The 22,890-nt window shown below is 47.8% G+C and overlaps 2 protein-coding genes and 1 long non-coding RNA gene across 4 annotated transcripts; 2 read left to right on the top strand and 1 right to left on the bottom strand.

Moving 5' to 3' along the window:
• Positions 1-41: 41 nt before the first annotated feature.
• Positions 42-2,526, top strand: ZDHHC12 (zinc finger DHHC-type palmitoyltransferase 12). Its single transcript, XM_039345068.1, has 5 exons — positions 42-211; positions 598-734; positions 901-987; positions 1,352-1,518; positions 1,682-2,526. Exons 1-5 carry the CDS (start codon positions 112-114, stop codon positions 1,992-1,994), a joined length of 804 nt encoding a protein of 267 aa, XP_039201002.1. The 5' UTR covers positions 42-111; the 3' UTR covers positions 1,995-2,526.
• An 886-nt stretch (positions 2,527-3,412) lies between these two features.
• PKN3 (protein kinase N3) lies at positions 3,413-22,458 on the bottom strand. 2 transcript variants are annotated; one of them, XM_039345063.1, is made up of 22 exons: positions 22,305-22,458; positions 20,377-20,626; positions 19,960-20,111; positions 19,594-19,702; positions 18,887-19,041; positions 18,043-18,229; positions 16,704-16,895; positions 14,860-14,969; positions 14,322-14,465; positions 14,074-14,149; positions 13,570-13,753; positions 13,216-13,333; positions 12,804-12,856; positions 12,183-12,249; positions 11,560-11,651; positions 11,007-11,183; positions 10,403-10,465; positions 10,144-10,220; positions 9,885-10,027; positions 5,994-6,101; positions 5,820-5,900; positions 3,413-4,838 (listed from the first exon to the last, which is right to left on the bottom strand). In XM_039345063.1, the coding sequence occupies exons 1-22, from the start codon at positions 22,326-22,328 to the stop codon at positions 4,626-4,628; spliced, it is 2,775 nt and encodes a 924-aa protein (XP_039200997.1). In that variant the 5' UTR covers positions 22,329-22,458; the 3' UTR covers positions 3,413-4,625. The 2 variants fall into 2 exon arrangements, with proteins under 2 accessions (XP_039200997.1, XP_039200998.1); XM_039345064.1 differs by having other exon boundaries at positions 3,413-3,538.
• Positions 9,916-18,028, top strand: LOC120308676. The gene is made up of 4 exons (XR_005556901.1): positions 9,916-10,050; positions 15,461-15,547; positions 16,012-16,101; positions 16,675-18,028. It is a non-coding gene; the product is annotated as an uncharacterized LOC120308676 (long non-coding RNA).
• Positions 22,459-22,890: the final 432 nt, after the last annotated feature.

Below are 22,890 nucleotides of genomic sequence, written 5' to 3'. Positions count from 1 at the left end.
ACACGCCCTCCCCCCCTCTCCTGGCCCGCCAATCGCGCTCTCCCGCTGGCGGGGGCGGGGCTTCTGCGCTTCCGCTTGGAGCAGCTCCGGGGCCGCGGCTGAGCTGGCGGGATGCGGCCGGGGGCGCCCGCGGGCAGCGGGTGGGCGGTGCGGGCGGCGCAGACCGGGCTCAGCTGGGGCGTCACCGTGGGGCTCTTTCTGCACAACACAGGTGAGACCCCCCCCAGTTGCTTCGGGCCCCCAGCGAGCGCCCGGGAGATCGCGGGGGTGACCCGCCAAGCCAAGCCCCGGGGGAGCGATCGCGGCTTGTTGAGTGTAAGCTGCGATCTAGGTAACCGTGGTTGCTGCTCCCACCCTAAGTGCCCCTGAGCTCAGCCTTGAGACGTTCCCTCCAAGGATCGGCGTGATAGTGAAAAGTCCCTGCGTGGTGCTCTCTCCCTTCTCTTGAAAAAACGCGTCTGAGTCCGCACACTAATTGACCGTTGGTGAATTTGTCGATGCCAATGGGATTCTAATGGTGCTCCAGTTGTTTTAGGAATGCATCCAAGGCACCACTTGGTTATGAATAATTATTTCCCATTTGTCTTCCTCTTCCAGATCTCCGGAGGCAGCTTGAGCGGGGAGAACTGCTTCAGCCTCTTTTGTTCACCTTGCTGGTTCTCTGTTCCGTCGTCCTGTATTTTGTTGTGTCGCTCATGAACCCAGGCTACGTGGAGCAGAGTGAGGACGAGAAGGTGGGTCGAGAAGGTGGGTCGAGGAAAAACTGGGAATACTTTGGAGGCTGTTAAAAACAAAGATGTGTTTTCAAAAAAAAAAAAAAAAAGATATCTAGGAATGGACAGGTTAAGTGCTGAGGTTGTGCAATTTTTGCTAAAGATTATTTGATGTGGTTTTTGATAGGACTCAATGACCGGAGAAGAGAAAGCCAAAACATTCTCTCAGGATCACAGCGTCCGTCTGAGGCGGTGTGGATACTGCATGGTGAAGGTAACGCTTGGTTTCCAGGTGACATTGCCCGAGAGAGACCATAGAATCCTAGAATCATGAGGCTGGAAGGGACCGTGGAGGTCTTCTAGTCCAACCCTGCTTGAGCAGGAGACTCTATGCCATTCTGGACAAATGGTTGCCCAGTCTCTTCTTAAAAACCTCTGGTGATGGAGCACCCACAACTTCTGAAACTTCATTTCAATATTCTCCTTTGTAGGTAGAAGTTTCCCCAAGGTTTCTGATGTTGAGGCATTTATGGAGGGGGAAAAGAATAGGAGTTTGCCAGCACGCAATCATAGAAAGTCAGGGTTTGAAGGGATCCTGAAGGTTATCCAGTCTGACCCACTGCTTTGCCGTCTTGCAGCAACCTTTGCGAGCCAAGCACTGCCAGGCCTGCCAGCAGTGCGTCCGTCGCTACGACCATCACTGTCCTTGGATTGAAAACTGCATCGGGGAGAGGAATCACCCACTTTTCATACTCTATTTGGGGGTGCAGCTCGCCGTCCTGCTCTGGGCTCTGCAGTTGGCTTGGTAAGGGATGGGCAGAATGGCCCCAGGGATTGGGGACCCTTGTGCTGAGTCTGAAGGGGGACGGAGGGCATCTCCGCCATTGTTCATCCAAATCAGGTGCTCCTGTCCAACGATAGAAAGGAAGCTTTTGTGTTAGAGCAAGTCTCTCTCTCCACTTCAAAAGGTCCGGCCTGAATTTCCAGCCGTTCTCCTGGGTCTGGTTTCAGTGCCACCTGCTCCTCCTCCTCTCCTTCCTGCTCCTCCTCGTCTGCACGGTGGTTGCGACGCTGCTGCTGGGCTCCCATCTCTACCTCATCTCCTGCAACACCACCACCTGGGAGTTCATCTCCCGCCATCGCATCTCCTACCTGAAACACTGCAAGGTGGAGAATCCCTTTGACCAGGGGGTCCTCCTCAACCTCTGGAGGTTCTTCTGCGCGTGTCGCCTGGTGGCCTGGGAGAAACTCTACCCTCCAGAGGAGAGCGAGTTGGTGTGAACGCAGGAGGATCTTGAGAGATGAATCGGACCATCCTAAGGGCCTTAAGCCTCAACAGAAGCTTTGGAGAGGACGCCGAAGCACCAGATCATCGTCCTGACTAGGAGAAGGACCTATTTACAGAAGCATCACCTCTTCTAACCAAAGGCTAAAATCTGACAGGATGTTGGGGATGAGGCAGTGGGGGGGGGGCTAACCCTAAAACTGGAGATCCACCATTGAGATTTGGAGATATAGAGATCTGGGCAGTTGTTACAAAGAAGAACCGAAGGAGAATCCTACAGCGTCAAGGCAGGAAGCAGGAAACACAGGCAGCCAAACATGAAAAGGTCCAGAATCCCCGGCTTGAAATACAAGTCGTGATTTCGGCCGGATGTTCGTATCGAACTGAGGCTGGGGAGACGGGCGCTCCCTGGAAGCTGAGCGGTTTTGCAAAGAACAAGGCAGCTTCACCTGGTGCCGTGGGGTTTAAGAGCTTAAAGAAAAAAGGTTTTAATCCAACACTAACGTTAATAAAAGACCAAAGCTTGCATCAAAGTTTGTTTTGTTGGCTCGGTGTGGGCGTGTGCCAAGAGATGGAGGGTGGGGCTTAAATATGGGCGGGGCTAGAGCCAGTCACTTCCCCAGGTCCAATTTTGTTCCTTCTTGCCTAACAAAACACAAAGATGCTGGCGAAAAGAAAAAAAAAGCTTTACTCTTAGTAATGACCTATCATACTATTTTTTAAAATATGTCTTCCACTTCTTTGTACTTATTATTTTTTTTTCTTTTTGCCAGTGGGCAGGCAAGTCCCTCGGCTTAAAACCATTTCCTTAATGACGGTTGGAAGTGAAAGAGTCACTTATGACCAGTCCTCACATTTATGACGTACAGGGCAACAAACAATGGGGTTAAAGACCATCCTGGGTCTCCCAGGCTCCTTCTGTAAACTCTCAGTAGCTGGGTTTCCACATTGTAGCAAGCCACAGCCAAACCACAATGGGGTTCGGTGTTTTGTGAATCTGCTAGGCGCAGAAATGTCAAACTCGCGATGTCACATGACGTCACGCAACATATCGGAGCTTTTTTGCCATTGCTGGCAATGGGGCGGGCTGGCAATTTGACACCCCTGTGCTAGGGTGTCCAATTAAAAAAAATTGGCACTAAGGTGTTAAATAATAAAATTAAGGCTTCTGTTTCAGAGCTGATGGGAGAAAAGAGGAGAAATTCACAACAGAAATTTGGCATCTTTGGCATCACGACATAACTCCCGGGTATCTTGTACTACGGTTCCTATCATCCACAGCTGGACTGGAGATACCAGGTGGCCCAGGACATGGCTTTGCAATGGAAAAAATTAAAACTTTCCTGCCTCTTGCAGAGGCTCAACTTCGCTAGCAGGATATCCCCATCTTAGAAAAACATGCTCTTCTTTCTTATTGAAATGAGTTTAATTTTAAATTAATTCAGTCACAGTGGAGAACCAAAAGGCGAGACGTGTTTGGCGTTGAGCTTCCTGCCTTCTCTCTTCTGCCCCCTCTGTCCAAACAATCTGCACCCCATGCCTGATGCGGAAAGGAAGAGAAAAAATACAATTCGCATACATTTGTTCTGTGGCCTCTAAAAGTGACATCTCGGGAGGCGAAACAGGGGGAAACTAAGGCAGCTGAGGCCTGTCGAAAGAGAGGCATTGTGCCCTGGGCTGAGTTCGGGAACAAGGAACTTGCTTTGTTTCCAAAGCCACGGCAAGAACAGAGGCCCGTTTTGTTTGCAGCCAACGCTGGGCATCTCACACAGTCGTCCGGGGGAGGAGAGAGTTCAAATTCCATGCCGATCAGTGCCAGCCAGAGCGTGCAAACTGCCTGTCGATAATTCTGCCTCCTGCCTAACCAGAGGTCCGATACGGATAGAGACAGAGCTTGGCCAGATGTACAGACTTTCCAGCTGTGGGAACCAACAGCTGGGAGCAGATTTCCCCTCTGCAGGGCTGGAGGCTGCAGGCGGATCAGGAGATCAGAGTGGATCAAATTCTTCATCCTCTTAAGTCAGGGCTCTCTAAACTTGGCCACTTCAAGACCTGTGGACTTCAACTCCCAGAGTTCCCAAAGCTGGCTGGGGAAGTCTACCCATTTTAAAGATGCCAAGCTTGAGAAAGACCTACATAGTGCAAACTACACCCTGCATTTCTAAAGCAAAGCTACATTTTTGGAGAGCCAGGTTCCTTCATCTGGTCGGAGTTGAAAGATTTCATCATAAAATGCAAACAAAAAACAACCCGGAGTGTTTGGTCTCAAGTTAGAAAATGATATTAAAGCTACTAGGGTTTTCTCCGAAGCTTCTGGGGATGAAGAGGAAACAAGGTTCCCAAATGCACCACGGGGATCCTCATCTTGGTTTTGGGATGCCCCATCCTGTCTTGATGCCCCTTCCTCAACAATTCAGAATTAAGGGGAAGCTGATGGAAGTTGACCTTGATGCTCCCTGGGGCCAGATTCAGAGGATTAAAAATTTTGCCAAGAAAAAAAAGTAAAAAAAAAAAAAAATAGTGCTTGGAAATGTTGGTTCCCCCAAACCGTGATCTGTTAAAGCTTCTCTTGAGCAGCACCTGAGGGGAGAGGATCTTGAGCAACAGGGCAGGGATCAGGCCCACATTCAGACATTCAGGAAGTGTTGAGATAGGAAGTCAAAATCCTTAAACCGGGCTTGTTCCTCGACAGAGAGAGGGAGGGCGTCCCGGGGAGGCGTGAGGACAGGCTTTTGAGACGTGAACTCCTTGTCAAAGCTGCCGACGTCGGTGGCACTTTTTAGGATGGGCACCAAGGGTGGTTTGAGATTCCGGGAAAAAAGGGCATCCCAATCCATCTCCTGGGGGGTTGGGAAAGAAAGAGAGAAAAACAGAAATCCACTTTCCCCAACTCTGTTAGGTCTCCTCTGTCTCTGTTGCTGAGGTTGAGAAACGCTGATATGGAGAGAATAAGGATCAAATTGCAAAAGAAATAACAGAATAACAGAGTTGGAAGGAACTTCTGAGATCTTCTAGTCCAACCCCCACACACACACAAACACAAACACTCAAGCAAGAGATCCAAACCATTTCAGACAGATGGTTGTCCAATCTCTTCTTCAAAGCCTCCATACATCCGTATAAAGTTTATACATAAATATATCAAAGAACTGGAAAGGGGCTGAGAGGGAGGAAAAGAGAAATACAGGTGAGAATGAAAGGGAGTCCAAAAAAGAGGTGATTTAAAAACAAAGGCAAAACGATTAAATTATGGAGAGCAGGTAGATAGAAAGATTAAATTGAGGTCTTTTTCTTTCTTTTTTTAAAAATCTCTTGCACTGCCTTTCTTCCGCTCACTGTTTCTTGCTCCTTTTGGGTCAGTGGTTCTCAACCATTTTAATGCTGTGACCCCCAACCGGTCGTAAGTCGAGGACTACTCAACCGGTCGTAAGTCAAGGACTACTCAACTGGTGCAGCACCGTTTGCAGACTGGGACTTTTGGCAGGCTCAGCAGGGCAGAGACAGCCTGGACAATTCCTATTGGCTTTGGAAAGCCAATAGAATTAGACTCTATTCAAGAGAGTCTGTTCTATTGGCTTTCAAAAGGCAATAGAATAAAAGGGAGGAGCACAGCTAAGGAAAAGGGGGGAAAAAATGGCGGACTGCGTTGTTTGGCGACCCCCGTGAAATGGTCGTTCGACCCCAAATGGGGTCCCGACCCACAGGTTGAGAACCACTGTTTTGGGTGCTCAACTTAAGTGTTGATTCAAGAGATCGGAAAGGGAAGAAAATGGATCCCAGAAGGGGATTACCGGATGGCAAATGCAGAGGGATCTCCATACCTTGAAAAAAGGGTGACTTTGAATCTCTCTGGCGTCTCTGGCTCCCGCTCCGAGACGTCGCTCAGGACACTTTTGGAGAAGCTGGTGAGAAAAATGAAGGAAAAATCGGGACTGGGTTCCAATCCAGCACCAAAACTTTGCTGTGGGACCCCCGCCCTGAATTCACGACGCTACCTTGTGCATAAGCGAAGTGCTGGTCTCGGAGAGGAATCGTGGGAAACAAACTTCTTCGCTGATGATGCTGTCAAACATCTCCTCTTCATTGTCACCGGGGAACGGAGACTGGAAGGACAGAATTTGAAACGGTTTAATCCTTGTTCCTTGTTTAACTTTCTCTCCTACCTTTTCCAAGGTGTGTGTGTGTGTGTGTGTGTGTGTGTGTTCAAAACAGCCTCCTCTCCTCTACCTATGAGGTAGGCTGTACAGAGAGATGTTGTGGCCCAAAGTACCAGCTCTTGCCGAAGAGGAATTTAATCAAGAAGCCCTGGTTAATTAGTTTAAAATAATTAATTTTAATGAGTAATTGAGCTCCATCTCTCTGGATGTTTAAGAAGACCTAATTAGGCTACCAGCCTCGGGGGCGGGGGTGTCTTAGGAGAGGGAGGTATGTCTTGAGGTGGACATACGGATGCTGCAACGGTTGTTATTGTTGTTGTTAATTGCGAAGTCGTGTCCGACCCATCGCGACCCCATGGACAACGTTCCTCCAGGTCTTCCTGTCTTCTACCATCTTCTGGAGTCCATTTAAATTCACACCTACTGCTTCAGTGACTCCATCCAGCCATCTCATTCTCTGTCGTCCCCTTCTTCTATTGCCCTCAATCTTTCCCAGCATTAGGCACTTCTCCAGTGAATCCTTCCTTCTCATTAGGTGGCCAAAGTACTTGAGTTTCAACTTCAGGATCTGGCCTTCTAAGGAGCAGTCGGGGTTGATCTCTTCTAGGACTGACCGGTTTGAACGCCTTGCAGTCCAAGGGACTCGCAGGAGTCTTCTCCAGCACCATAGTCCAAAGGCCTCCATTCGTTGGCGCTCAGCCTTTCTTATGGTCCAACTTTCACAGCCATACATTGCAACTGGGCAAACCATGGCCTGGACTATACGCACTTTTGTTGGCAGGGTGATGTCTCTGCTTTTTAGTACGCTTTCTAGATTTGCCATAGCTTTCCTCCCCAGGAGCAAGCGTCTTTTAATTTCTTGGCTGCAGTCTCCATCTGAGGTGATCTTTGAGCCCAGAAAAATAAAATCGGACACTACCTCCATTTCTTCCCCATCTATTTGCCAGGAATTGAGAGGGCTGGATGCCATGATTTTGGTTTTCTTAATGTTGAGTTTCAAGCCAACTTTTGCACTCTCCTTCTTCACCCGCATCAAGAGGCTCTTTAGTTCCTCTTCACTTTCTGCCATCAGAGTGGTATCATCTGCATATCTTAGGTTGTTGATATTTCTCCCGGCAATCTTAATTTCAACTTTTGATTCATCTAGCCCTGCCTTTCTCATGATGTGCTCTGCATATAAGTTAAATAGGCAGGGCGACAGTATACAGCCTTGCCGGACTCCTTTCCCAATTTTGAACCAATCAGTGGTTCCGTGTCCAGTTCTCACTGTTGCTTCTTGATCCGCATATAGGTTTCTCAAGAGACAAATAAGATGGTCTAGTACTCCATCTCTTTAAGAACTTGCCACAATTTGTTGTGATCCACACAATCAAAGGCTTTAGCATAGTCAATGAAGCAGAAGTAGATGTTTTTCTGGAACTCCCTAGCTTTCTCCATGATCCAGCGTATGTTGGCAATTTGATTTCTAGTTCCTCTGCCTGTACTTCTGGTAGTTCTCGATCCACATACTGCTGGAGTCTAGCTTGTAGGATTTTAAGCATAACTTTACTAGCATGTGAAATGAGTGCAATGGTGCAATAGTTTGAACATTCTTTGGCATTGCCTTTCTTTGGAATTGGAATGTAAACTGACCTTTTCCAATCCTGTGGCCACTGTTGAGTTTTCCAAATTTGCTGGCAAATTGAGTGTAGCACTTTTACTGCATCGTCTTTTAAGATTTTGAATAGCTCAGCTGGAATACTGTCACCTCCACTAGCTTTGTTGTTGCTCAGATTTTCTAAGGCCCATTTCACTTCACATTCTAGGATGTCTGGTTCGAGGTCAATGACCATCTCATTGTGGTTATCTGGGATGTTAAGCTCATTCTTGTATAGTTCTTCTGTGTAGTTTTGCCATCTCTTCTTAATCTCTTCTGCCTCTGTTAGGTCTCTGCCATTTTGGTCCTTTATCATGCCCATCTTTGCATGAAACGTTCCCTTCATATCTCCAATTTTCTTGAAGAGATCTCTGGTCCTCCCTATTCTGTTGTTTTCTTCTATTTCTTTGCACTGTTCATTTAAGAAGGCATTCTTATCTCTTCTAGCTACTCTCTGGAATTCTGCATTCAATTGGGTGTATCTTTCTCTTTCTCCTTTGCCTTTCACTTCCCTTCTTTCCTCAGCTATTTGCAAAGCTTCCTCAGATAGCCATTTTGCTTTCTTGCATTTCTTTTTCTTTGGGATGGTTTTAGTTGCTACCTCTTGTACAATGTTGCGAACTTCCATCCATAGTTCTTCAGGCACTCTGTCTATCAGATCCAGTTCCTTAAATCTATTTGTCACCTCTACTGTATATTCATCAGGAATATGATTTAGTTCATACCTGAGTGGCCTAGTGCTTTTCCCTACTTTTTTCAATTTAAGCCTAAATTTTGCAACGAGAAGCTCATGATCTGAGCCACAGTCAGCTCCTGGTCTTGTTTTTACTGACTGTATAGAGCTTCTCCATCTTTGGCTGCAGAGTACATAGTCAATCTGATTTCTATGTTGACTGTCTGGTGATGTCCATGTGTAGAGCCATCTCTTGGGTTGTTGGAAAAGAGTGTTTGTTATGACCATCGTATTCTCTTGACAAAATTCTATTAGCCTGTGCCCTGCTTCATTTTGTACTCCAAGGCCAAACTTGCCTGTTATTCCGGTTATCTTTTGGCTTCCTACCTTAGCATTCCAATCCCCCATGATGATAAGGACATCATTTTTTGGTGTTAATTCTATAAGGTGCTGTAGGGCTTCATAGAACCGGTCAATTTCATCCTCTTCAGCACCAGTGGTTGGGGCATAGATTTGGACTACTGTGATATTGAATGGTTTGCCTTGGATTCGAATTGAGATCATTCTGTCATTTTGGGGATTGTATCCCAGTATTGCTTTTCCTATTCTTTTATTGACTATGAAGGCTACTCCATTTCTTCTGAGGGATTCTTGCCCACAGTAGTATACCTGATGGTCATCTGAGTTAAATTCACCCATTCCTGTCCATTTTAGTTCGCTGATTCCTAAGATGTCGATGTTCAGTCTTGTCATCTCTTTTTTGACTACGTCTAGCTTGCCTTGATTCATGGATCTTACATTCCAGGTTCCTATGGAGAAAAAATCTTTACAGCATCGGACTTTCCTTTCACCACCAGATATATCCACAGCTGAGCGTCCTTTCGGCTTTGGCCCAGTCGCTTCATTCTTTCTGGCGCTACTAGTACTAGCCCTCTGCTCTTCCCCAGTAGCATATTGGACACCTTCCGACCTGAGGGGCTCATCTTCCAGCGTCATATCCTTTTTCCTTTTAGTACTATCTATGAGGTTTTCATGGCAAAGATACTGGAGTGGTTTGCCATTTCCTTCTCCAGTGGATCAAATTTTGTCAGAACTCTCTGCTATAACCTGTCCGTCTTGGGTGGCCCTGCACGGCACAGCTGATAGCTTCATTGAGTTACGCAAGCCCCTTCGCCATGACAAGGCAGTAATCCATAAAGGGGGCTGCAACGGTAGCAAGTGTGAAAAAGGTCCCAAGTCCCTTTTTTTCAGGGCTGTTGTAACTTCAAACGGTCACTAAGCGAATCAGTTGTAAGTCAAGGACTACCTGTACAGAAATGTTATTTGTAAACCGCATATTTTCTGCCTGCTGAAATTACAATTTTTTTTTACAGCCCGGATACTCTGTGAATGTTCAGCCCAGACTGGAAATTGTGCTCACCTCTCCCACCAGCATCTCAAAGATGAGCACGCCCAGCCCCCACCAGTCCACCGCCCGGGTGTAGGACGGATCCGTCAAAATTTCTGGAGCCAGGAATTCCGGGGTGCCGCAGAAGGTGCTGGTCCGGTCTCCGAAACCGACCCCTGGGATGCGGGATAAAGAGGAGGTGAGCAAGCCTGTCAACAGATTGCAAATACACACAGCTCTCCCACTTTCTCCCCCCCCCACACCCCAAGCAAAGCTGCTGCTTCTTCCTCACCTTCCTTGCAAAGCCCAAAATCCCCGATCTTCACGAACCCTTCGGCGTCCAGGAGCAGGTTATCCATTTTCAGGTCCCTGCAGGAGCAGCGGCAGGGAAAAGGGAGGTGGGGAGGAGAAAGGGAAGTCCGTTATTAAGGGGACAGGGGGCCAGTTTGGTGCAGCGGGGCCAATTTGGTGCTGGTGTAGAAAGCAGGAGACGGTGAGTTCTAGTTGGCAGGAAAGCCAGCAATTCTATCCTTGCGTCTCAGATGTCTTACCTATAAACAATGGCTTTCTCGTGCAAGAATTGAAGTCCTAAGACAACGCAGGCCGAGTAGAACCTTTGAAAGATTGAACGGGGAAAGGAAGACGATCAAACATCACAGCAGCATCATTGAGGGCACACAGGTAGTCCTCTACTTAAGACCGGGCACTTAGCAAGTGTTTGGAGTTAACAACAACACTGGGAAAAAATTACTTATGACTTGTCCTCGCACTTAGAACCATCGCAGTGTCCCCACAGTCAGGGTTGTGATTCAGGTGTCACATCTGCAACGGTTCCATCCTCCCCGGGTCATATGACGGTCATCTGAGACCATCACAGCCAGCTTCTGACAAGCAGCCAATGGGGAAGTCGACAGGGAAGGTTGCTTGTCAGAACCGTGGAGATTATACAATTGGATGCAGTCATGGGACGCCTGATTTAACGACGAACACTTAATGATGAATTTTCCAGTTGCTATTGTGATCGTAAGTCAAGGACTACAACCATTTGACTGGGATGGAACAGAGCCTTCTGCTTGAGCAGAGGGTTGGACTAGATGACACCCAAGGTCCCTTACGACTCTGTTATTCTGTGTTCTATATTTTTCATCCACTCACCGAGTGGTATCTTCAGAGAAATTGTTGAAGCTGATGTGCATCATGAGGTCCCCGCCGGGGGCGTAATCCATCAGGAAACACACGTGAGTGGAAGTCTGGAAACAGGCAAACATGTTGACCAGGAAGGGATGGCCGGAAGAGTTGATGACTTCGAAAATACGTTTCTCACAATACAGGCTGCCAGAGATAAAATTTCAAGGAAACATCAAAAGACAATAAAGATACCCTTTGTTCCCGGAACTGTATTTTCCCCTTCACTTTCTCCTTCCTTTCATTTTCACAAGGACTAGCGCCTTATCTAAAATGGTTTTTTTAATTTTTTGTTATTTGTTTAAATTTTTTCTGTGTTTTTAATTTTGCACACTGCTTGGAGTCCAATGAGTGAGACAGGCAGTGTATAAATTCACAAAAGTGTCTACCGTCAACCCCACAAACTTTCTGCCAGTCGTCTTTTTCATCTGGCCCAGCGGACAAGGTTGCTGGAAGGAATACCCAATGCTCCCCTCCTGGAGGAAAAACAATGGGCAAGTCTTACAAACCAAGCCATGTTCACCTGTCCAGGTCATCCCGGCTAATTATCTCCTGCTTCTTCAGGGCTTTGATGGCGAAGAGCTTCTTGGTGGCCTTGTAACGGGCGAGCAAGACCTAGAAATAAGGATCCAATCCTTTTGGGAAAAGGTCAAAATCAAAACCAGTTTCTCCCCCCACCCAGCTTTGCATCTACCCCACTACGGCTGAAACGACTGGATCATTTTTTAAAATAAATAAATGTGTCACATCCGTTCTTGTCTGCTTGCTGTGCAGGCAATCCTTGGCTTAAAACCATACATTTAGTGACGGTTTCCTGTCTCCCCTGCTTTGGGAGGCTGGACACACTTTCTGACCAGTGACATAAGGCCATTTCCACCCCAGGGTCCTGAAACCATCACGGAAAGTGGTCTGCGTGTTGTTCATTCGGAACAAGGGGAGTTGGGTGACTCGGGAACACCCAATACGGCGTTAATGCAGACGGGACCCGAGTTTCATGTTGCTTTTCCAAATTCCCACTTCAGAGATATTGCAAGGGTGAACCAACCCGGGATGTCTTTATCACACTGTTGGTTGGAGCCAGGGCAGTGGTGGGTGTACACACACACACACACACACACACACACACACACACACAATACACGCTACCTTTCCAAAGTGGCCCCTGCCAAGCACCGCCATACAGCAGAAGTCTTCCAGCTGCAGGGCCATCCCCCTGGGAGAGCGAAGGAAAATATTTAAAGCATCCAGAAAGTCCTGAAGCTGCTTCAGATCGAAAGGCTCTCGTGTCTGACGTCGTATATGACAGTTCCCAACTCACAACGGTTTGTTTAGTATCTGTTCAACATGACAACGGCACTGAAAAAAGTGATATGGTCATTTTTCACCCTTAACAACTGTTGCAGCATCCTCGTGGTCATGTGATCAAAATTCAGACGCCTGGCAACGGGCTCATATTTACGAGGGTTGCAGCGTGATCCCCCTTTGCGACCATCCGACAAGCAAAATCAATGAGGGGAGCCGTATTCACCCCACAATCCTGTTACTAACTTAAAACTGCAGCGGTTCCCCTAACAGGTTGTAAAATGGGGCAAAAACTCACTTCACTGTCTCACTTAGCAACAGAAACCTTGTAAGTCAAGGACTGCTTGTATCCGTCATTCCTACACCCACCCAGCTGGAAGGTACCAAATGCAGCAAAGGGGGTTTAAGGCACCTGCCGAAAAGGCAGCCAGGTTGGTTAATGCTTCTCGTTTTTCTGGTTCGTACCTGATGACGGTTTGTTGCAAGTTGCCTGTTTTTCCATGGAGGAGGGGAGTCTTCTAAAAATAGAATACAGGGCAGGAGTGGAGACCACTGGGTGATCAACAAACTTTGGGCCAATGGCAGGAGATGTTGAGTTCTAGTTCTGCGTTAGGCAGGAAAGCCGGGTGGGGGACTATGGGCCAGTCCCTCTCGCCCTCTCAGCCCAGCCCACCTCAGAGGGTTGTTGTCGCGGGGAAAATGGGAGGAGGAAGGTTGGTTAGATACGTTCCCCACCTTGAGTTATTTATAAAAATAATAAAAGTGGGATAGAAATAAAGAAATAAAATAAAATAAAAAGCAAGCAACCGGCCAGGGACTGGGAATCTACAACGTCTCCAACGGAAGCACAGACAGGAGGGGCAAAGGAGAAACTTACCCCCAGATCCGTGGGAGGCGTGACGGGTTCCTTGTGCGAGAGAGGCAGAAAGAGGCGAGGGGGCTTGGGGGGCGGCTGACCTCCCTGGGTCAGCTTTTCCGGAGGGGAAGGGCTGCATCTGGAAGAGAGGCTCTTTTTTAAACATTTGTAAACTCTCCCTTCCTCTCCAAATGTCTCGGTCAGCCTCGCCCGCCTAACACAGGCCGTCTCAATTTACAGCCATTCGTTTAGTGACTGTTCAAAGTTACAACGGCGCTGAAAAAAGTGACTTGCGACAGGGTCATTGCACTTACAACCATCCAGGATCACAGGATCAGAATTTGGGCAACCGGCTTGTATTTAGGGACAGCTCACCTGGGTGCGCAGGGCCCGGAGCTGTCCTCAGCGGCAGCTGCAGAGCCAACATCTGGATGCAGAGACCCCCGGAAAGGGGGGCTGGAAGCGCTGAGGGAACTGCAAGGGGGCAGGAGGCTCATCATCAGGCGTCCCCAGGTGGCAATGTTGACGTTCATCTGAGAAGCTCGGAGGAACTCTTTTCCTGCAGGAAAGGACACCAAAGCCAGCGATGCTCAGCCACCCAGCCACCACCTGGGTCACCCTTGATTCTAAATGTCCAGCATTTCTCCTCAAAACTCAATCTGAGTTCAGGTGGACAATGAAGTGTAAAGTCTCCTGCCTTGAGCAGAGGGCTGGACTAGAAGACCTCCATGGTTCCTTCCAGCCCTATGACCTAAGTTCTGGGTTCTAAGAGCTGTTGCGCTGTCCAGCACCACCAGGGTGATCACTGGGCCATGCGACAGAAGTTCTTAATGCAGGGGAAAATATTGAAATTGATATTTTGTGAGGAATTTCTCCTACCTTTCTGTTTAGGGAAAATGCGCTTCTGGCGTTGCAGCTTGGCGTGGGTCTCAACGACCGGCTGGCTGAACGTCACCTATGGAGGAAGGAATAAAAATGGCTGCAGTTAGGGAGGCCCAACCGTGGCAATTTGAAGACTTATAGACCTCAACTCCCACGTGGCTAAGAAAGGCGGTTGTTAAAGGAATCGTGCTGGATTTTACATCATGTGGCCACAATTGAGCCACCTGTAAGAGAACTGCCCTTACCTCTACGAAGAGCCTCCCCCGGGGTTCCAGAGGAACAGCCAGGTTGTGGCTGGCGTTGTCGAGGAAGCTGTCCAGACGCACAAATGTCACCCCGCAGAGCTGGCGCCAGTCGTGCCAATAAACGGAGACCTCCAGCTCCCGAGACTGCAGGGTGAAGGGAAGAGAGATCAGCATTGCTCGGAAAAGGATCCGTTCTCCGACATCCTGATTGCAGCACCGGTTTCTCAACAGGGCGCCAGACGTGCGCGCTGCAGTGACGGTGGCCATGGACTAGCCCTCTGGGGGTTGGCCGGGGACATTGGTTGCTAGTCCTCAGGACTGCAGGGTGTTATTGAGCCTGCCTCCCTGCTCAGGGACAAATTCACCCCATCCTCAACTTGCAACCACAGCCGCCTTAAAACGTGTGACTTAACAATGGTCTTGCTTAGCAGTGGAAATGTTGTCACTCGTAAGTCAAGGACGACTCATATAGATACTCTATGTTTGCTCCAAAGTGGATTGCGGTTTCTTCCTGGGGCAAGTGAGGATGCACACTTACTCGCTCCAACTCAACAGCAAAAGTCTGGTTCCACGCTTGCCGACCAACCGGCCCCCAGTTTGTCTGACCCACAACTTTGTTGTCGACCTTGAGAACAGCAAGGACGTCTCCTGCCAACAGAAGAAAAAAGAAGGGGTGACATCAGATCTTTGGGGGTCTCCTTGGGAAGAGACTGTGCCAAGCCCCCTAACAGTACAAGCAGTCCTCCCTTAGCGACCACTAGCACTTATTTAATGACCGCTTGAAGTAGTTACAGCGGCACTTAAAAAAGTGACTTGTCAGCGCTTTCCACCAAGCTGTTGCCGTACAGTGCCGTGCGTACAGCACCGTATACAGTACCATACGTACAACGCTGTATGTACAGTACCATACAATAAAATAATAAAAAATAAAATAAATAAATAAAATAATAATTCCTTCCTTCCTCTCTCCCTCCCCTTTCCTTCCCTTCCCTTCTCATGCCTTCACCCCTTCCCTCCCTCCTTCCTCTCTTCCTCCCCTTTCTTTTCCTTCTCTTCCCCTTCCCCTTCCCTAACTTAAATACATGATCAATCTCTCTCGATTTCAAGAAAATGATTTTTGTTTTGTTTTGTTTCTACAGAAAAACGGTGCACCATCGTTTATAATGCTTACGGAGAAGAATCTCTTGTTAAATTATGTGAAGGCAGCGAATGCAAATGTATGGAAGGTAAGCAGTCAAAAAGTAACTTGAATTAAATGACCTGGGGGGGGGGAATGGTTAAAAATTGCTTTAATTTATTTATTATTATTTTGTTTTACAAAAGAACTTTCTTTAGGTCACCATGGTTGATATGAGCAAGCAATGTGTCAGAGGATCATATAACATGATTCACTGGGAAGGGATTTGTTTTTTCCCCACCTCCTTCCTAGTCTCAGTAGGGAGGAGGTGGGAAGAATTGCAGGTAAATTGAAAGCATCATCCCAAAAACATTTCTAAACTGTGCATCAAAGGAAAGAAAATTCTGCATCTGCTTGTCTATACTAGAATTTAAGAGAGAGAAAAACAGGGGTTTAAGTTTGAAGGAGAGGCAAGTGTTCCAATCAGGTGCCTCCTCGTCAAAGCATCCCACAAGATCTCTTCTGCTCCCATCTTCCTGCTTAAAAAGCTTTTTCTGTTTCCTCAAAATATAGCGGAATGTGGACATATGCAGCCCCGGCTGGACACCTCCATAACTTTGGATACCCGGAAAGAGGCAGCTTGCCAGCAGAACATTGCCTATGGTAAGAATCCCAGGTTTACAAGAAAACAGTTCCATAAACAGGGCACCAGGAGTGGGATGTCCAAATGGTTCCTGGCGATATGTAGATTTCCTTGCTGGCTACAAGGCACAAGGGTGGGCACGGAGGCTCCGTTTTAAAGCACATTTTTCCAACTTAAGTGCAGGTCCTATTTCTAGGCAATAAACTGTGGGAAGGAAGGTGGATCCCTTCCTTATGGGGTTTTAAGAGATGGGGGGCTGTCAGTTTAGCTAGCACTTCAGATGCACACAGGCAGGGGCAGATCCCAAAGGCTGCCTGATTGTGGGATATCATTCTGTTGAAATTTCTGGATTAAAAAAGATATATATATATATATCTTGTTATCTGTGAAGGAATGTGTGGCTAAAGAAGGACTCTGTGTGTGTGTGTGTATGTGTGTGTGTCTGTCTCTCTCTGTGTGTGTCTGTCTGTCTGTCTGCCTGTTTCTCTCTCTCTGTGTGTGTGTGTCTGTCTGTCTGTCTGCCTGTTTCTGTGTGTGTGAGCTGGCATATTTTATTTGGATAATAAACCTGATTCCGCTCTGTCTGCTGTCAGTTCCTCTACGGAGGATCATCAACACTCACGGCTGAGTTCCTCCTGGCAAAGGAGCTTCCCCGCAGGCCCCCGGCCGGGGAAGTTGATGCCAGCCCATGTCCGGGTCAAAAGCCTGAAGTCACCAGAGCTCGTGTAAACAGGCGCGGAAGTGGCCATACGGGAACGGCCTGGCATCTTCTCCAAGAGGTCTTCACAGCCCACCAAACGGACTAGAAGGCCACCTGCAAGCCAAAGAGAAGAGCCACAACGCGTGAACCACTGTCACAAAAGAGGGTTGTAAGGAAAAATGTTCAAAATATATCACTGAAGGAGAAAATTGCCGTGATTATTCAAATCATTTACCAGAATAAATTCAGAACGGAAAATCCAGCATGAATTAGGCAGTAGATCTAAAAGAAATTAGGACTTTTATCTCTCTGGGACTGAACAGAGATGTTGGTTCTTTGACTAATTTGATCCAGTTACAATACTCAGAAAACAGGCTTCTGTTTATCTGGAGTACTTTGAAATTTTAGTGGAAATTGGCACAACTTGTCTGCAGCTTTGTTGCCATTTAACTTGGTGTTTACACATAAACACACAAGGATAAGTGAGGATAAGTGAGATAACTTTGTTATTTTACTAAACACAGTTAATCTGTTTAAAAACAACACAACATTTTCCTTATCACAAAAGAACATTCCTTGTTTTGTAAAACAATGGCTGTTAAGTCTAAAATGTAGAAACTGTCATGCAATAAGGCTGGCCAGAGCCACTGTAGGTGAGGAGCGGCGTAGGAAATTGATAAAAGAAAAGGAAAGGAAAGGAAGAAAAGGAGAAAAAAGGAGGAAGGGAAAGGAGAATTTGAAGGGAAGGAAAGAAATAACAAAGGAAAAGAAAAAAGAAAGGAGATAAATGGATGAAAAAGGAAAAGAAAAGAAATTAAATAACAATAAAATCTGTGTGGTATTCTTTGCTTCCAGTAATCTATGACTGCATAATTTTTATTTTCTCTTGATTTGCATGCAGATAGGCTGAAACAGAAAATCATATTTAATGGATTTGATACAGTGGCTTTAATTAGCATTGGCAAATTCGTACGTTTGCATTTGTACCTTTATAGCTGCTGGAAAGTCGGGATGTTATTAGAAAGCGAACGTCTTCATTTCTTTGTAAAATATCCAGAGTTTTGTTAATCAAATGAAAGTTAAGATTTCATTCTGGCTGGGTTTTTTCCATGTACAAAACTCCGGATCAGTGCTTCCTCTCATTCAAAGGAGTTTCCTCCCTTCCAGTCTAATTACATCCTGCCGTGTATATCGAGGTTTGAATATGCCAAATGGAAAGACACACACAAATATTGAAATAAAGTTAACAGAACAAAGGCACCTGTGAGAGCCGAGGGCTTGATCAGAGTCGGGGACAACTGTTGGACCCCGAGGGAGAAGGTGTCTGTCAGCTCTTGCTTGATCAGCCCCCGTTTCGGGTGATCTGGAGAAAGTTGGCTCAGAAGATGTTCAAGAGCCAGTCGGAACAGATCAATCTTTTGGGACGATTCCTGCAGACAGGCCTGTGCCTGGAGCATATCGCGAAGGAGAGAGAAGAGCAGAGAAGAGGGAAAAAGGAAGTTTGAACTATAAAAGGACTGGAAATATTTATTGCATAAATAGACAGGAAAATAAATAAAATATTTCAAAACCTTTCTTCCACCTAGCTGCCTTGGAACTTTCTCCAGCCCTAAATACAGTATTTTTTTTTAAAAAGTGTTTTTTTATTTTTTATTTTTTAAAAAATATCATTTTGGCAAGCCACCTGGAGTCAGACGTAATTTGATGGGAGGGCCAACCAGAAATTCCAAGGAAATTGGCTAGACTGGAAAACTGAACAGATGGACGTCACAGGCTGGCACGGGGTGTGGTAAGAGAAAATTACACAGAGGTGTCCTTGCAAGTTATGAGCAATTTTAACGTGCAAAATTCAATGCGGATAATACAAGTATGAGACCCAGTGGATTTTTCTTTAATCCAGCAGTTTCCAGAGGTTACTCTACAGTGCTGCAATTTTAGTGCTCGTCTTTGCTGGGGGGGGGGGTCCTGGGAATTATAATCCAACATACCAGGCCCAGGAAGACCCCTTGAATTGCAGGCTCCACCCTCTACAGGGAGTAGAAACATGCAGAGTCACCGACTCTGGTTGCAGAATCTGTTTGCTACAAACGCAAAGTTGCTCTTACCTCTGCCACCATCTTCCGGTCTTGCACCCGCCGTCCGCTGAGGATCTTCACCACGTTTTTGGCTCCCTCGGCCACCGCCGCTTCAATGCGCAGGCGATGCCTCAGTTCTTCAAGACGCAGCTCCAGAAGTAAGAGGGGGGCCCTGCCTCCCACCCCTGCAGAGACAGAAGGGGGGGTAATCATTGTTCCACTGTACGACTGTTACGATTTACAATCATGATGGGCAGGCTCCATTACAGCCATAAATCAAAGACTGCCTGCCACTGTTGTCCACCTTGCTCTGGGTTCAAAACTGAAGGAGCTTTTGGTCTAGTTAGGAATGGGTAGGAGGCCACCAAGAAATTCCAGGGATTTAGATTAGACCAGGAAGCAAGAACAAGTCCCGGAAGACAGCTGTGCTCCAATCTCTGCCTTATCTTTGTAGCAGGTGAAGGAGAAACATCTGTGAACAGCCTGCATTTTGTAACTTAGCCACATGCAATTGAACAGGTAGGCTAGAGTTCTTTTAATATCAATTTATACCTTCTCTGGAGAAATAAAAATCAACCAACACTGCCAATGGTTGGAAGAGTTTCAGCTACAGAGAGAGATGAAATGAATCTACCTTACAAAAGGAGATGATTGTAAAGGACTGCAAAAAGAAACTAAATGAAAACTTTCATAAGAGTTTGGGCAAAGGGACAAATCTGTCGGGCTGAGGGGGTTACCTGGTGCGCCCGTCGCCTGGGAGAGCTTCAGCATCTCCATCCGGATCAGCTCGATTGTTGTCTTGCTGTCCTGAAAAGTTTGCTGAGCAGCTGCCAGGAGTTTCCGCTCCTGGAGAGGGAAAAGAGATTCCGAGGTGAGGAACATCAAGAGCATCGTCAGGTGTGCAAAATCAGGATCATACCTGAAGCTCCAGTTCAGCTGATGTATTGCTCAGGCCGCTACCCACGAATCTAGTCGAATAACCGCCAGCACTAAATTGGCACTAGACTCAGTCACTGGAACTTTACAGAATAAGAGAGTTGGAAGGGGCCTTGGAGGTCTTCTAGTCCAACCCCCTGCTCAAGGGCAAATGGTACCCAGCTCACCTTGGCTGTGCTGGAATAGACCTGGATCATGTTCTCAGCTCCCTGCTTCACTTTCAGCTCTATGTGAAGCTGCTTCTTCAACGCTTCCAGCCTTTTTGAAACGTGGTTTGGATCTTTTCCCCAAAGCTTGAGATCGGGTGGCCCTTTTCCATCTGGGGAGGACACAAAGGCCAATCAATAAGAGGCGACTAAACCGCAGCCACCGGCTGGGAGACCACACAGAGATTCTAAACTTCCGGAATTCCCCAACCAGCACTGCTTTCAGAGGCACGGATTTCAACTCTAGGATTCCCCAGCTGCCAGACTTTAAGACGGGTAAACGACAACTCCCAGAACCCCCCCCCCAGCTGGCATTCTTTAAGGGGCATGGACTTCAACTCCCAGAATTCCCCAGCCACAAACACTTCCACATCCCACCTGCTTGGCCACTGTTTCTCTCCCCTGTAACAATCCGTGCTTGGAGTGTTTGGAGCTGGCAATGCAACTGCTCCAACTTCAGGCTGGAGGACTTCAGCGCTGTCTCCACGTGGGCCAAATTCTTCTTGTCCTTGGTCGCCCTCCGCAAATTCTCAGCCCCTTCCTTGATTTTCAGCTCTTTCTGAATGGCCCGGCAGACCGATTCCTTTTCAGATTCCAGTTTCTGTTGGCTCCCTGCTGGATCTGGGACCTTCAGCCAGTTGCAGAAAAAGAAATCAAAACACAAATAAACAACTTGAAACTTTATTGAATTGTGGTACGCCGCCTAGACTAGAGCGACTTTGCATGAGGTGGGTGATGATTTAAGTATGACTAATAAAGAGAGAAATAAAATGCAGGAAGAGAAATCAAAACAAAGCCAAAACTTAAAAGATAGAAACATGAAACATATATAAAATTTAAGAGGCAAGAGTAGGACTTGAAACACAAACACAAAATGTATAAGGCAGACACACAAATCAAAACACAAACACAAATCTTAAAATGCAAAAACACAAATCTAGAGGAAGGGCTGTAAAATGGCGAAGGCAACTTTGCCCTTTCCCCAAAGGGTAAATGGAGTATTATAACTCCCTTTTAGATCTTGAACGAGAAATCTCAGCATAACAGTCAAAAGTCAAAGAGTCCTGAAAGAAATAAGCAAAAAGCACTTTGGTCTTAAGAAATCTTTGTCAAAAAAACAACAAGTGAATGCATCTGCTAAAGTCACTAAAGCCGAGTGTGACTGTAGATAGTCCTCAATTTACAACCATTCATTTAGTGAAGGGGTGGGTGCAAAGTGTGTGGAAATGTGATGTCCACAGCAGAAACACCCCGGCCGGAAATCTGGGAAGGTTTCCCGTCTCTAAACAAACAACTCCTGGAAGTTGGATAAAGAGTGGCGGGTGCAGGAAAGTCTCGCCCATGGAGGAAGCAGACTGGATTTCGGAGGAAACGCAGCTTGGCTTCAGATTTACCAAGGGCGAAGGAGGTGGGAGGGTGATTGGGGGGGGGAGAGGCTTTCCAACAAGCAAAGTCAGTGGGAGAAGCTGGATTCATTTAACGACCGTGTGATTCAGTTAACAATTGCAGTGATTCACTTAACAACTGTGGCAAGAAAGGTTGTAAAATGGGGCAAAATTCCCTCAATCGTCTTACTTAGCAACGGGAATTTTGGATTCCGTTGTGATTGTAAGTCAAGGACTGCTTACTTGCACACTGTTTCTCAGTCTCTGCAACTTTAAGATGGGGGGGGCTATGCTGGCTGGGGAATTCTGGGGGTTGAAGTCTCCCTGGGGAATTCTGGGGGTTGAAGTCTCCCCACCTTAAAGCTGCAGAGATTGAGAAACATTAAATCACCGGCACCATTGTTGCCTTCTCCACACCTGAGGATGTTTGTCTCCCCTGCCCACCTAAACCACAATTCCCTGCCTAGCCTAACACAACTCGTTTCCGCTCCACACAAGAGAGAGCCAGCCCCACCAGGGCCAAAAGCGACAGGGAAACCAGCAGCAGAAAAGGGGTTCCTGGTCCAAAGTTTGGACACCCCGTTCATCTACATCCCATTGCTTGAGCCGGGCGGGGGGGGGGAAGCTCTCTTTGAAGAGAGAAGGAGCGCAGAAGGGGCCACATTCACACATTCAAGGCAGATTAAAGACTCCCTCCCCTGCAAAGCCGGGGCCCTCCCAAACAAGCCAGTCCGGAGTCACGAATTCTCCCCCAGCCAGCCACCCAACACGCGCGTTGAACGTCGGAATGAAACTCCCGCCCCCCCCCCGCCAGTCTCCCCACGACGGGGAGGCAGCAGTCCCGGCCGCTCAGGCGGCGCGAGCCGGGGGGCCGCTTTGCAAAGGCGCACCTGCTCTGCGCGGCGCCTCCCGCGCGCTCACCTGCTGCCTTCGCCCGGCCGCCATCGCCGCAGCACGCCCAGCTCCGGCGGGGAACTCTTTCAAACTTGGCCCGTCCCCGCGGAGGAAACGCGGCGCGCATCTCGCGCCCTCTGCTGGCTCTGCGCCCTTTGACCCGGCCGGAGCCCGGGAAGCCCTGAGGAGACCCGCCTGGCCCGCGTGGCTGGAGGGGCTTTCGGCCCTGCCCTCTAGCGCTTTGGAGGGGAGGTGGAGCCCTCCCCTTCTCCGGGGAGCCCCTCAAACGCCGCAGGACTGCTCTCATGTCCCCCCTCCTCTTCCTGCCCCCCCTAGTCGTTCAGAACAAGGTGGGCAAAATGCTGTCCTTGAGCTCCTTCCTCCAGAGGGGATGTCAGTGGCCAGGACTGAGCAAACAGCCTGTACAGCCCAAGTCCAGGGGGGCAATGGGGTCTCCCTTCGCCTCCTGGGATGGCTACAGGTATCCCGGGTGGCTGACCGGTGGGCCGTCCTCGCTGTCGCTCTCTCGGCTGGGTGGTGGGAGTTGCCCTGCCATGGCCAGGCGTTGGGGGGAACCCAACGGGCCCGTCTCTTTCCCTGTCTTCTTTGTGGG

The sequence above is a fragment of the Crotalus tigris genome, unplaced genomic scaffold (assembly GCF_016545835.1).
Source record: "Crotalus tigris isolate CLP2741 ecotype Arizona unplaced genomic scaffold, ASM1654583v1 scf7180000017940.1788314, whole genome shotgun sequence".
Classification (NCBI taxonomy): Eukaryota; Metazoa; Chordata; class Lepidosauria; order Squamata; family Viperidae; genus Crotalus; species Crotalus tigris.
This window is presented reverse-complemented; position numbering and strand designations above follow the sequence as displayed.

What these genes read in the sequence shown, in the direction of transcription:
- ZDHHC12 (XM_039345068.1), top strand. Translation starts at nt 112, where the DNA reads ATGCGGCCGGGGGCGCCCGCGGGCAGCGGGTGGGCGGTGCGGGCGGCG. An exon ending in GCTCTTTCTGCACAACACAG is followed by an intron (nt 212 to 597) that starts GTGAGACCCCCC and finishes TTCCTCTTCCAG; the next exon opens with ATCTCCGGAGGCAGCTTGAG. An exon ending in GTGGATACTGCATGGTGAAG is followed by an intron (nt 988 to 1,351) that starts GTAACGCTTGGT and finishes GCCGTCTTGCAG; the next exon opens with CAACCTTTGCGAGCCAAGCA.
- PKN3 (XM_039345063.1), bottom strand. Translation starts at nt 22,328, where the DNA reads ATGGCGGCCGGGCGAAGGCAGCAG. An exon ending in TTGCAACAAACCGTCATCAG is followed by an intron (nt 12,250 to 12,803) that starts GTACGAACCAGA and finishes TCGCTCTCCCAG; the next exon opens with GGGGATGGCCCTGCAGCTGG. An exon ending in AAAGTCACCCTTTTTTCAAG is followed by an intron (nt 4,839 to 5,819) that starts GTATGGAGATCC and finishes CCAACCCCCCAG; the next exon opens with GAGATGGATTGGGATGCCCT.